Source organism: Aquarana catesbeiana, linkage group LG05 (assembly GCF_042186555.1).
Source record: "Aquarana catesbeiana isolate 2022-GZ linkage group LG05, ASM4218655v1, whole genome shotgun sequence".
NCBI lineage: Eukaryota > Metazoa > Chordata > Amphibia > Anura > Ranidae > Aquarana > Aquarana catesbeiana.
The window spans coordinates 59,156,853-59,170,189 of NC_133328.1; the positions used below are offsets into that span (position 1 = coordinate 59,156,853).

The following is a 13,337-nucleotide window of genomic DNA, read 5'->3' on the forward strand; positions in this document are numbered from 1 at the left end:
GACCCCCACGCCGTTTTTTCGCCGTAGGGGGGGTTCCCCTTAAAATCCGTACCAGACCCAAGGGCCTGGTATGCTCTTGGAGGGGGAGCCCATGCCGGTTTTTTATTTAAAATTTGGCACGGAGTTCCCCCTCAAGATCATCTGAGCACAAGTCGCATGCCAAAGTCGGATCATGCGAGACGGCGATCCGACTTTGATCCGACTTCAATGATAGTCAGTGGGCTGAAGTAGGATCAAAGTCGGACCAAAGTAGTACAGGGAGCATTTTAAAAGTCGGACCGGCTTGTGTCGGACCAGTTAGGACGGCTCCCATAGGGAAACATTGATTTTCACACGTCATGCGACATGAGCTTCCAGTGTCGGAGCGTTTGTCGCACTAGTGTGAACCCGGCCTGAAAGTGGGCTAAAAATAGTCATCACTATCTAATGAACTTCTTTTTATTGTTGCAGGGGTGCTCTTTCTGCAATATGGGGAGGACACCAAAAAGCTGCAGATGCCGAATGAAATAACCAGTGTAGACACCATACGTGCCCTGTTCGTAAGTGCCTTCCCTCAGCAGCTCACAATGAAGGTACTGGAGTCCCCCAGCACAGCCATATATATCAAAGACGACGGCAGAAATATCTATTACGAATTAAGTGATGTCAGGTGAGCAAAACACTTCACGTTATTTTAAATTATGTGTATCATTGTGTGTGTATGTATGTACACTCTATTGTCAAAAGTATTGTGTCAACTGTCTTTACACACACATGAACTTTAATGGCATCCCAGTCTTAGTCCGTAGGGGTCAATATTGAGTTGGCCCACCCTTTGCAGCTATAACAGCTTCAACTCTTCTGGGAAAGCTGTCCACAAGGTTTAGGAGTGTGTCTATGGGAATGTTTGACCATTCTTCCAGAAGTGCATTTGTGAAGTCAGGCACTGATGTGGACAAGAAGGGCTAGCTCGCAGTCTGAGCTCTAATTCATCCCAAAGGTGTTCTATCAGGTTGAGGTCAGGACTCTGTGCAGGCCAGTCAAGCTCCTCCCCTCTCAATTAAGGGGCCATCTTTAAAACTGTTCCCACAAAGTTGGGAGCATGAAATTGTCCAAAATGTCTTGGCATGCTGACACCTTAAAAGTTCCCTTCACTGGAACTAAGGGGTAAGGCCCAACCCCTGAAAAACAATCTCACATCATAATCCTCCCTCCACCAAATGGTTTGGACCAGTGCACAAAGCAAGGTCCATAAAGACATAGATGAGCGAGTTTGGGGTGGAGGAACTTGACTGGCCCGCACAGAGTCCTGACCTCAACCCGATAGAACACCTTTGGGATGAATTAGAGCGGAGATTGCGAGCCAGACCTTTTTGTCCAACATCAGTGCCTGACCTCACAAATGATCTTCTGGAAGAATGGTCAAATATTCCCATATACCAACCCCTAAACCTTGCGGACAGCCTTCCCAGAAGAGTTGTAGCTGTTATACCTGCAAAGGGTGGACCAACTCAATACTGAACCTTACAGACGAAGACTGGGATACCATTAAAGTTCATGTGCATGTAAAGGCAGGTGTCACAATACTTTTGACAATATAGTGTATGTATGTTATGTTTTCCATGCAAATTCCTACTAGACTGAGAAAAAGTTTTTTCATTTTGTAATGGATAGCTTGCTCTTCCAAAGTGTTTTTGCTCTAAACTAGAATGTCTTGGGTAGTCACCAGCACCAATGTAGAGGTGAGTCCTATAGCAGGAGGAAGTTGGGCCCAGGAGGGGTGAGAGCCTGATATCATTACATCCCAGCATTCCTCCTGGTAGGAACAGTCATTTCTTTCCAACCCGGGAGTGAAGGGAACATTGTTTATTGTGAGTCGTGTGAAACCAGTATTTTTTTTTTCTAATGCCTCAAGCAACCCTTGAAGTGTATCAGATCATTATGTTGCTGTAAAATGTTAAGAAGCCAGTTAGCCTCACTTCTCTTGGTAAACTTCCCCAGATTTATCAGGTTTTGGTTATTCTTCTACACGCGCTGGAGCATACACTGTCAACACTAGATCAGAATAAATGATGATTATTAATATTCCAGGCATTCACAGCCCTTGATACTAAGTCAGCCATCATGGAGGGTTGAGGCAATTTAAGTACTGCAGCAAAGACATTAATATTCTATAATCTCACCCTTAGGACTCATTCTGAGTACCTCATTATCATTATCATGTGAAATTACAGCATTACACCAGGGCACATGATTAGGATCGTGAGGCATGTGCAAATAATGTGAATTAACTGTAATGACCAATTTTGTATTTTGTATTTCGTTGTTTGTTTAAACTTTTTTTTTTCTGATGCTTAAAGGGGTTTTGACCTGTAAACTATTCCTTACAGTGCACCTGTTGTCAGGCTATGGACAGTCCAATATTTGCATACATTTAACAAGCAGTAAATGAGCATTATGACAAGCTCAGTTACCTCTGCAGCTGCAATCACTGTGAAGAAATTCATCCTCAAAGTTCACAAAGAAGCACTGGAGTTGCTTAAGTCAGGTTTTAGCACTTTGCACTTCCCTCTCACAGAGTCCTTCCTCTGTGCAGGGCCGTCTTAATAGCATAATGGGCCCATGGGCAAAGTAATGCACTGGTGCCCCTACTAGCCTTCCCCAATTTACACACCTTCTCTCAAGAATTAAAGTATAAATAGATGATAGACTTAAACATATATTTATTAGTACTTTCAATAAAATCGATTTTAAACAAGAAGAAAACATGCCATAAATCAAAGACTACAAAGGGTATAGTACAGGTGGAAAGACAGAAAGGAACGGTACGGGGGGTTCAGGAGCTCACAATACTTGGATAAGGAGGGCACAGTACAGGTTTCGGGACATGGCCATCCCAGGACAGCTTAGTAAATAGTGTAACAGTCCTGCCATATCCGAGACAGTTGGCAAGTATGATATAATGCAAAATTATCATGGGGCCCCCATGCACCTGGGGCCCCTGGGCAGTGCCCAGGGGTTCCCATGCATTAAGATGGCCCTGCCTCTGTGTGTATATTACAGAATAAAAGGATGGTAAACTGCTTTTAGGGGGGAGAAGTGTCTCTTTTTTAGGGGGGAAAAGGTGTAAAGCTAAAACCTGAGCTAAACAAAGTACAAATGACATGTATATTCTGCATTTTATGCAACTATAATAAAATATATATCAATAAAAAAAAAAAATATATATATATATATATATATATATATATATATATATATATATATATATATATATATATATATATATATATATATATATATATATATATAAGTTTGTATAGTTTTGACCTGTAAATAATTCCTCACAGTGCACTTGTGGCCAGGCTATGAGGCTAGGGACAGTCAAATATTTGCATACACTTAACATGCAGTAAATGAGCATTATGACAAGCTCAGTAACCTCTGCAATTGCAATCACTGTGAAGAAATTCATCCTCAACGTTCACAAGGAAGCACTGGAGTCCTTTAACCGCATATATACTGCGGCAGGGCAGCCCGGCTGCACAAAAACATGTACCTGTACGTGATTTTGTGCACACGGTGTAGGGGGCATGCGCGCCACTCCTGCTGTTATTGGACACAGTGGGAGCCGATTAGCGGGTCCGGCGGCCACGATGCCCGCCGCGACCCGCCAATTGTTCAGCGGAGAGACAGAGCAGCGGTCTGCCTATGTAAACAAGGCAGAACGCTGATCTGTCAGGGAGCAAAAGAGAGATCTTGTGTTTCAGCTTAGTTGAACACGAATCTCTCTTTTCCTCTAGTATATCCATTCCCCACAAAGTTAGTAAGCACCTCTCAGGGACACACTTAACCCTTTGATCGCCCCTGGTGTTAACCAATTCCCTGCCAGTGTCATTTATACTGTGACAGTGCATTTTTATTAGCACTGATCACTGTATTGGTGTCGTTGGTCCCAAAAAGTGTCACTTAGTGTCCAATTTGTCCGCCGCAATGTCGCAGTCCCGCTAAAAAAATCGCTGATCGCCGCCATTACTAGTAAAAACAATAAAACGTTCCTAAATCTATCCCATAGTTTGTGGACACTATAACATTTGTGCAAACCGATCAATATACGTATGTAGCAGAACACATACTGGCATGAATTGATGAAGAAATTAGATTTTTTTAATTTTTTTATTGAGAATGTTTTATTGCACAAAGTCTAAAAATATTGTTTTTTTATTCAAAATTGTCGGTCTTTTTTGTTTATTGTGCAAAAAATAAAAACCACAGAGGTGATCAAATACCACCAAAAGGAAGCTCTATTTGTGGGGAAAAAAGTACATCAATTTTATTTGGGTATATCTTCGTACGATGACGCAATTGTCAGTTAAATCGGCGCAGTGCCGTATCGCAAAAAATGGCCTGGTCAGGAAGTGGGTAAAGCCATAAAAGTTCTCTGAACTTTCAACCGTCGAGAACGCGGTGATGTACAACACTACGACTAGCCGAGAAAATTAAGTTCAATGCTTCCAAGCATGCGTCGAATTGTTTCCGAGCATGCGTAATTTTTTGCGCGTCCGAATTGCATACAGATGAGCGCATTTTCGGATAGGAACTTTTTCCGACCGAAAAATAGAGAACATGCTCTCAATCTTTTGCTGGCTGGAATTCCGCCAGCAAAAGTCTGATGGAGCATACACACGGTCGCATTTTCCAACCAAAACCTCTCATCTGAGTTTTGCTGGCGGCGTTTCCGATCGTGTGTGTACAGGGTATTAGAATCTAAGGTCCCTAACTCCCATACATACACATACTAGGGCCAATTTAGACACAAGCCAGTTAACCTACCAGCATTATTCTTGGAGTTCTTTGTGTATTTCTTCCAAATACATGCAATAATCCAACATGAAACAACTCCTGCACTTTTTAAAAAAGCTAGACCATTCTGCTCTTTCTCCTAGAGCAGGGTGACTGTCAGTGTTATTTTTTTTTTCAACTAGATGAATACTATTTTAGTCGACTAAAAAATGACTAAAACAATTGAGATGACTAAAATACGACTAAAACTAAAAGGGTATTTTGGTCAAAAGACTAATATACGACTAAAACTAAAATGGCACTGTAGTAAAAAGACTATAACTAAAACGAAATTGAAATTTGAAGTCAAAATGAACACTGATGACTGGTCTTGTACCTCCTACCCAGTAGTTTTCTGCAGGCAGTCGGTAGTAGGAGGACCTGCCGGGTCTAATCCACAGCTCAGCTGAAGCTATGTGCAGGATAGTGGTGATGTCTCTGCTACTTTAGTAAGATAATACTGTATATGGGTTTGTAAGAGAATTTGGTTACACAAAGTGGGCTTATATCAATAGTGGCTATTGAAGAATATATTTAAAGTGATTAAAAACGATCACCTTGTAAAACAACTCATTCAGTTTAACCACCTCCCGTCCGCGCTATAGCCGAATGATGGCTACAGCGCGGACCTACATTGCCAGAAGGGTGTCAATAAACTTCCTCCCCTCTGTGATCAATGAGTCAATGAGACTTGGGTGATCACCGATCCCGGCCCCTTACCACGTGATCAGCCTCAGCCGATGACAGCTGATTGCGGGATGTAAACAGAAGATCGGTAATTACGTTTTTTTTCTCCTCACGGAAAATAAAAGCCGATCACCGGCTTCTGTGTAAGGGACATCGGTCCCAAAGAGTTAGAGGCACAGCCACTTCATCTGTGCTCACCAGTGCCGCCGGCCAGTGCCCACAGTGTATATCAGTGCCATCAATCAGTGCTCACCAGTGCAAATCAGTGCCACCAATCAGTGCCACCTATCAATGCCCACGAGTGCCACCTATCAGTGCCCACCAGTGGTGCCAAACATTGCCTCATCAGTGCCACTTAGCAGTTCTGCGTATCAGTGTCACCTATTAGTGCCCATCAGTGCTAGCTATCAGTGCCACCTATTAGTGCCCTTCAGTGCCATCTATCAGTGCCCATCAGTGCCACTCATCAGTGCCACCTCTCAATGACCACCAGTGCCACCTATCAGTGCCCACCGGTGCCACCTCATCAGTGCCACCTCATCAGTGCCCATCAATGCAGCCTATCAGTGTACATCAATGAAAGAGAAAAAATTACCTGTTTGCAAGATTTTATGACAAAATATAAAACTGTTTTGTAGTTTTTTTTTCAAAACTTTCCACCAAAAGAAAATTGGTCTGGGCACGAGGGGGGTTTAAGTGCCCAGCAAGCAAGTGAATAAAATAGAAATGACAGGCAAAACATTTTTATATAGATATATATCTATATAAAAAAAAACATTATAAATACCTTTTTTCCCTTTTTATAAGTGATCACATTCTCTCTGTTCTCAGCTGCATAAGGGCTGGGGGGAGAAGCAGCAGCACACTGAGCTTGCCAGTGAATTGCTATGCAGCGGAGGCGTGTCAGGACATATCTGATCATTGGAGGAGAGCACACTGAGTTCCCAGCATAGCTAAAGAACTGACCATGGTGTGTTCTTCTGCTTAGTGTGGTCAGTTTTTAATAGGAAAGCAGAGGGACTGGCAGGAACACCAGGGATTTCACCCAAAGGAAGCAATGCAAGAGAACAGGATACTTTGTCATACAAGTACATGGTACAGCAGCTACATATCAGGAATATGAAGTGTTGGGGTAACTAACATTTTAAATTCAATTATTTGTGCCTGGAGTTTATCTTTTAATCTCATTGACTGCATGCTAAGAACATGTATATATATGAAAGTCCATAGCTTGCTAGCCACAGTTGCAGTCCATGGTGTCAACACCTTGGACACTTATTGAAGAGTTAAACCATTTTAGGCCTCAAGATAATAATCAGCCCATGTCAAAATATCAAAAAAAGACAGAAGGTTCATCCTGGTTTATATTGACAGCAGCTACTTGTGTATGTGGCCATGACAGAAAAAACATCAATTACACTTGTATGGATGGATCCATTTAAAAGTCAATGCATCTATAAGTGGCACTTCAGTTATAAAGGAATTATGGGGGGGGGGGGGGGGTAAGGAGACAATTATGTGAATTAACACGACAGTTTCTGAAAAAAAAATGAAATACCAGTCTTGAGAAGGCTGAGCTTTTATGGCTTATTCACACCATAACACGTGAAACAAAAGTGCATTGTGGAAACGTACATAGCCACATGTTTTTAAGTGCACTGTGCTGTGTTTATAAAGGATACAATGTAAAGTACTTAAAATGTTACTAAACCCAGGACCCTGCATCCACTATCTCTGGTCTCCCACAGTACACAGAACATGGAAATGCAGTTATTTTAGTAAATATAAACTGCCAAATACCTTTTTTCATCAGCAGTATATAGCAGTCTTGTGACTTCTATTAGTGTCTGGTTAAAGCTTGTAGGATACGTTTTCATTCTCCTCTGACTGTCCTATGAGGCTGCAGGACCCCTGACCCTCTGTCTGGACAGTGCTGATTGGCCCTGTGCTGATCATCACATGCACTCTCCAAAGAAAAAAAAAACCTCTCTAGCAATACACACAAAACTGAGCATGTGCAGAGTGACTCCAATGGCTCTGTACTATCAAGAGGTGGATTGGGGACTATAGAAGAAGGGGAGGATCAGATAAGATAGGATCAAACAGCCTTTCTACACAGTGCAGAGGATTAGCTCCTTTGGTTTCACAGTGAGTATAACAAGCATGCTTTACTGCATATACAGACTGATTTTACTGTTGTGGGTTTAGTAACACTTTAACCCTCCATTCACACTTGTTGCATCTGGGACTCACAACAAAGCGCACAGAGAAGACATGTTTTGCTGTGCGTTTCGCAAAAACGCGATGCAAGCTCGCATCATGGTTGCATTGTCATTAATTGTTAATGGCACCCAGTGCTGGGACAAGGCCATTTGGTGCCCAGGGCGAAGATGGCAAACTGCGCCCCCCCCGCCCGTTTATCATTCAGATATCTCCGCACAAAGTCAAGGACGTCGTATGACAACCGGCGGGCGGGAAGTGGTTAAAACGCATTTTTTTTTTTAACACAAAGTTGTCAGTTTATACAATATTTCTAACACATAACATGTACATACCAAAAATGACACCTCAAAATAGATTCTCCTACTCCTCCTGAGTACGGCGATACCACATGTGTGAGACTTCCACAGCCTGGCCACATACAGAGGCCGAGTACAGCCGAGTATGGCTGAGCATGGCTGAGCACGGCTGGGTATGGCCGAGCATGGCTGGGGAATAACTGAGTATGACTGGGTATGGCAGAGTATGGCTGGGTATCACCGAGTATTGCAGAGTATTGCAGAGTATGGCGGGGTATTGCAGAGTATGGCGGGGTATTGCAGAGTATGGCGGGGTATTGCAAAGTATTGCAGAGTATTGCACAGTGTTGTGGGGTATTGCAGAGTATGGCGGGGTATTGCAGAGTATTGCGGGGTATTGCAGAGTATTGCGGGGTATTGCAGAGTATGGCGGGGTATTGCACAGTGTTGTGGGGTATTGCAGAGTATTGCGGGGTATTGCAGAGTATTGCGGGGTATTGTGGGGCATTGCAGAGTATTGTGGGGCATTGCAGAGCATTAGGGATGGCAACCTCGCCTCAGCCTCCTCCCCTCCCCCAATCCAGCCATTTATTAATCTGTTTTTTAGTGTTTACATACACAAGTTCAGACTCAGAACACTGGCACACACTGGCACTGCAATCTTCTACCTTCGCTTCCTTCCAGAATCCAGCAGCAGCTACTAGAGCCAGCCAGCCAGCCAGCCATGCAGGCAGCAGCTCCTCAGCTCCTCAGCTCCTCAGCTCAGCTCGGCTCCTTGAGGTAACAGCACGCCGACACAGCTCCCGCCTCCCTGCGCTCCTCTGCGTCCTCCCACCTCGCCTCCAGCCGTGAGTGACGTCACGCCGCTGGCAGGGACTACGGGACTTCTCCGTAGGGGAGTAAACTGTAACACAGTGTAGTTGTGCTGAGGGAAGGGAGGATGCAGGAGCGCACAAAGTCGGCAATTTGTACAGTGCCGCTGGGCGCTGTAAATGCACTGTAGACAGTAGTTGTATTGTACACACTGGCGGGCGGCAGCCGTGGCAGAACTTCACCTGCAGGCTGCGCCCACCCCCATAGCAAATGGTACCGCCCAGGGTCCCTTCCGCCCCTGCCTTGTACCAGCCCTGATGGCACCCTAAGGCTCGGTTCACACATGGGCGGCACGACTTGCAGGTCGCCTCAGCGAGGCGACCTGCAAACGACTGCCGGGGCGACTTGCGAGACGACTTCTGCATAGAAGTCTATGCAAGTCGCCCCCAAAGTAATACAGGAACCTTTTTCTAAGTCGGAGCGACTTGCGTCGCTCCGATTAGAACGGTTCCATAGCACAGAACGGGAGGCGACTTGTCAGGCGACTAGGTCGCCTGACAAGTCGCCCCAGTGTGAACCTTGCGTCCCCAAAGTCGCGCGATTTTGCCGCGATTTTTTACCGCGATTTTACCGCGACTTTTTACCGCGATTTGAAGCAATGCCTGTATCTATAGACCTCAAGTCGCATCAAAGTGGGACCAAAGTAGTGCAGGGACTACTTTGAAGTCGCTGCGACTTGAAGTCGCACAGATATGAACGGTACTCATTGGAAATCATGGGAAACAATTTGTCATGCGACTTTTCAGTCCTAAGTCGCATGAAAAGTCGCACTAGTGGAAACAGAGCCTTAGTGTGGGTAGCAGGCGTGCTTTTGCCATGCAGCAAACGCACTACAAACAACAAAAAAAGTGCAGTGAAAAAAATCTTTCAGATTTATTGATGTCTCTGTCCCTTTCACTTCCTGTAAAAGTTACCCACGCAGGATGGGGCAGGAAGTGAAACAAAATCTCCACTAATGAGACAGAAAAAGCAAAAAAAAAACATCAGACTTAGTTTCAAACCCTTTTCAACTCTGGGAAATAAGGTTGGGCAGACTTCTACTATAAGTCGAGGTTCTGGGCAAAATAATTAATGGAAGACAGAAGACAAATAAAAAAAAAGTTTGGAGATTAGAACCTTAAAGTTCTTCTCATTCTCCTGTATAGTGCATTGGTATGCAGAAAGTGAGTCTTCAATCACATACTTTCATTTGCATAATAAGTTTGGATAATTACAGCGGTGTGCTGTGTGCTCCCTGTAGATTTTACACCGTTGTCCTCAGAATCCATGCAACTATTAGCAGAACGCACTGATTTACATTCCCATCTGTGTCTTTGACCCATAAAGTGCAGGTCTGACAGGCTTATGTTAAATCACCAGCCTGGTGAGTCCCATATAACCTTTTCTAGAATTCATCATAGGAGGTCTTCTGACCTTAATTCTTGATCCTGCCTGCTGCAGAGCTGAACCTCTTGTAGCTCTTAAATCTCTTTATAAATGTCTTTCTGCACATGATAAAAAGTCAGGCCATATAACTGAGATCTCATTTTTAGAGGTAGGCCCCTGTATTACACAAACTCCACGGCTTCACCCTGAAGTGCCCACTGTAATAGAAAAGTGTGTATTCTGGTACCTCTATGGGATTGATATTCAGTATATGAATATTTTTTTTTTTTACATGCTGTTATTTATATGTAGCGCTACCCCTGGAGGATCCCCCGGGAACCGTCTCAGCCCCTCTGGCACACTTGACGAGAATTTTAGTGCAACAACACTAATGAGAGACCCACGTTATAATAAAACACAAAAATTGTCTTTACTGTGAAGCTTCTTTGAAGTGGTAACAAACCGTAGCAATACATCTGAACAATAGGTACGTACTCAAGAAAATTAACTGTATAGTAATGACTGAGAATCAAGAGCAATATACTCAATGGTACTGTCAGGCTGCTTTCAGGGGATTCTTCAACAGCGAATAACCCCGAGAGCAGAGACAAAACCCTTTAACAATGAAAGATCACAAAATCGCAAACACTATAATGCTGTGTACACACGCTCGGACTTTTTAGCGACAAAAGTCCAATGGCCTGTCCGACGGACTTTCGACGGAGTTACGACGGTATTTCTAAAGACCGGACTTGCCTACACACGATCACACAAAAGTCCGACGGATTTGCACGTGATGACGTACACCAGACTAAAATAAGGAAGTTGATAGCCAGTAGCCAATAGCTGCCCTAGCGACGGTTTTTGTCCGTCGGACTAGCATATAGACAAGCCGATTTCTGGGTCCGGCGGAGTTACGACGTAAAGATTTGAAGCATGTTCCAAATCTAAAGTCCGTCAGATTTTCAACTGGAAAAGTCCGCTGCAGGTCCGATGAAGACCACACACGATCGGATTGTCCGCCGGACCAGTCCAGTAGAAAAGTCCGACCGTGTGAATGCTGCATAACAGATTGGTCACCACCCTACTTATCCTCTTCCCGCCCGCGCTGTAGCTGAAAGACGGCTACAGCGTGGGCCTAAATTGCCAGGAGAGCATCCATGTACGTCCCCACGTGCATGAGCTGCCTGTGCGCCCCCTGCGGGCCGTGCGCATCTCACGCTGTGATCAGCAAGTCCATGAGACTCAGCTAATCACAGATCACAGTTTGGGGCTGATCCCCACTTGCCAATGACAGCTGATCGCGTGATGTAAACAGAGCCGGTAATCAGCTTTTTTTTCCCAGCGTGAGGAGAAAAAAAATAGACGATTATCATCTGGAGTAAACGGGACATCGGTCCTGCACACTCCAGACCCACTGCTGCTAAGCACTGCCCACCAGTGCCCTCTACCAGGCATATCAGCACTGTTAAGCAGTGCCCACCAGTACCAACTACCAGTGCCCATCAGTGCCATCTATCAGTGTCACCTACCAGTGCCCTTCAGTGCCATCTATCAGTGCAGCCTATCAGTGCCCATCAGTGCAGCCTTATCAGCGCACATCAATGAAGGAGAAAAATTACAACATTGCAACATTTTATAACAAACTATAAAAACTGTATTTTCTTTCAAAATGTTAGGTCTTTTTTGTTTGTTTAGCAAAAAATAAAAACCTCAGTGGTAATTAAATACCACCAAAAGAAAGCTGTATTTGTGTGAAAAAAATTATAAAAATGTCATATGGGTACAGTGTAGCATGACCGCGCAATTGTCATTCAAAATGCGACAGCGCTGAAAGCTGAAAATTGGCCTGGGCAAGAAGGGGGTTTAAGTGTCCAGTAAGTAAGTGGTTAAATTGGGCTCTATGAGTCCAGATAGGGAGAGAGCAGAAGAATGACCCTTTCTTATGTCAGACCTCTCTCTAACCCGCTACATATATTTTCTCCACCTTTACATGAAGGGCAAACTGACAGGGGGGTAAACTCCTATCTATATGATTTAAACAGAGAAAAAAATCTGCTGTAAAGCTGGCCACACATTTTTTTTTTTCGTTCAAGCAGTGGAATTAAAAAAAAAAAAAAAGTCAGGTGAATGGAGGAATCCCCCTTGCCAGGACTCCAGGCACCCGCCACAGTCAGAATACACCGATCAACAGCTGCAACTGATTGGCTGCGGCCAATGATTGGTGAGATTTTTCAACAGGGAGCCCACACACTGATCAAAATTCATCCAGTTCCTTGTGGACCAGACAAATTTAGATCAGTGTATGGCCAAGTTTACTGCTTATAAAGTTAAGCAGCCCATAGATGATTCAGGGGGGGAACCTTCCCGGCCAGCAGAACACAATGATTGCATGATTGAACCTTCCCTGCCAGCAGTAATTTCATGTAAAAAATCCCACGGTCTGGTTGTACCCAGAATGATGGATGAACCAGCCTGCCCATAGATGGATCGAATCTCGTCTGGTCCCTGCTGAACCCGACGAATTTCATGTACGGCTGGCTTGTAACTTTTTACAGGTGGAGGTAAAGCTTCTCTTTAGTTTTGGATAGAGTGGGGAAGGGTTAGACCTCCTGTCCAAGTTTTTATTGCCAAGCAGATATCCCTCCTGCACCCTCACCTTTCACAGCTTGAGGAAGGTGCACGGTCACTGGTGATACCATGAAAATCCTACAAAACAGAAATGGCTGCCATATCCAGTCTTCACAGAGATCTTATAGTTATAATAACAGCATGGCTTGAGCAGTAGAGATTATAACATCAACTGTTAGGAGACAGTATGGGACCCACCAGTCTGTTACCTTGAGAAGGGGGACCACAGTGTGTCTGAAATGTCGGTGGTTTTATAGTTTCTGCTGCTCAAGTCATGCTATTATATTATTATAGTTAAGATCTCAGTACAGAGGCGTAACTAGAACTTTCAGGGCCCTGGTGCAAGAAATCATGAAGGGCCCCACTGGCCCCCTTTCCCACTGATCCCGGGGCTCTTTACTCCCATCATGGGACCCTTTAACACGGTCCCGCAGCTGGCTA

At 44.3% G+C, this 13,337-nt stretch overlaps 1 protein-coding gene across 13 annotated transcripts in view; it reads left to right on the forward strand.

Annotated features, from left to right (window-relative positions):
- The window catches only part of KIAA1217 (KIAA1217 ortholog), a 901,007-nt gene that overhangs the window by 736,180 nt on the left and 151,490 nt on the right, over positions 1-13,337 (forward strand). For all 13 annotated transcript variants that reach the window (XR_012244377.1, XR_012244386.1, XR_012244385.1 and 10 more), the window contains one exon: positions 451-649. Coding sequence is in view for 2 of the 13 variants with exons in the window: in XM_073629773.1 (XP_073485874.1) it covers positions 451-649 (199 nt within the window). In the remaining 11 variants the exon portion in view is untranslated. The remainder of the gene's footprint in view (positions 1-450; positions 650-13,337) is intronic.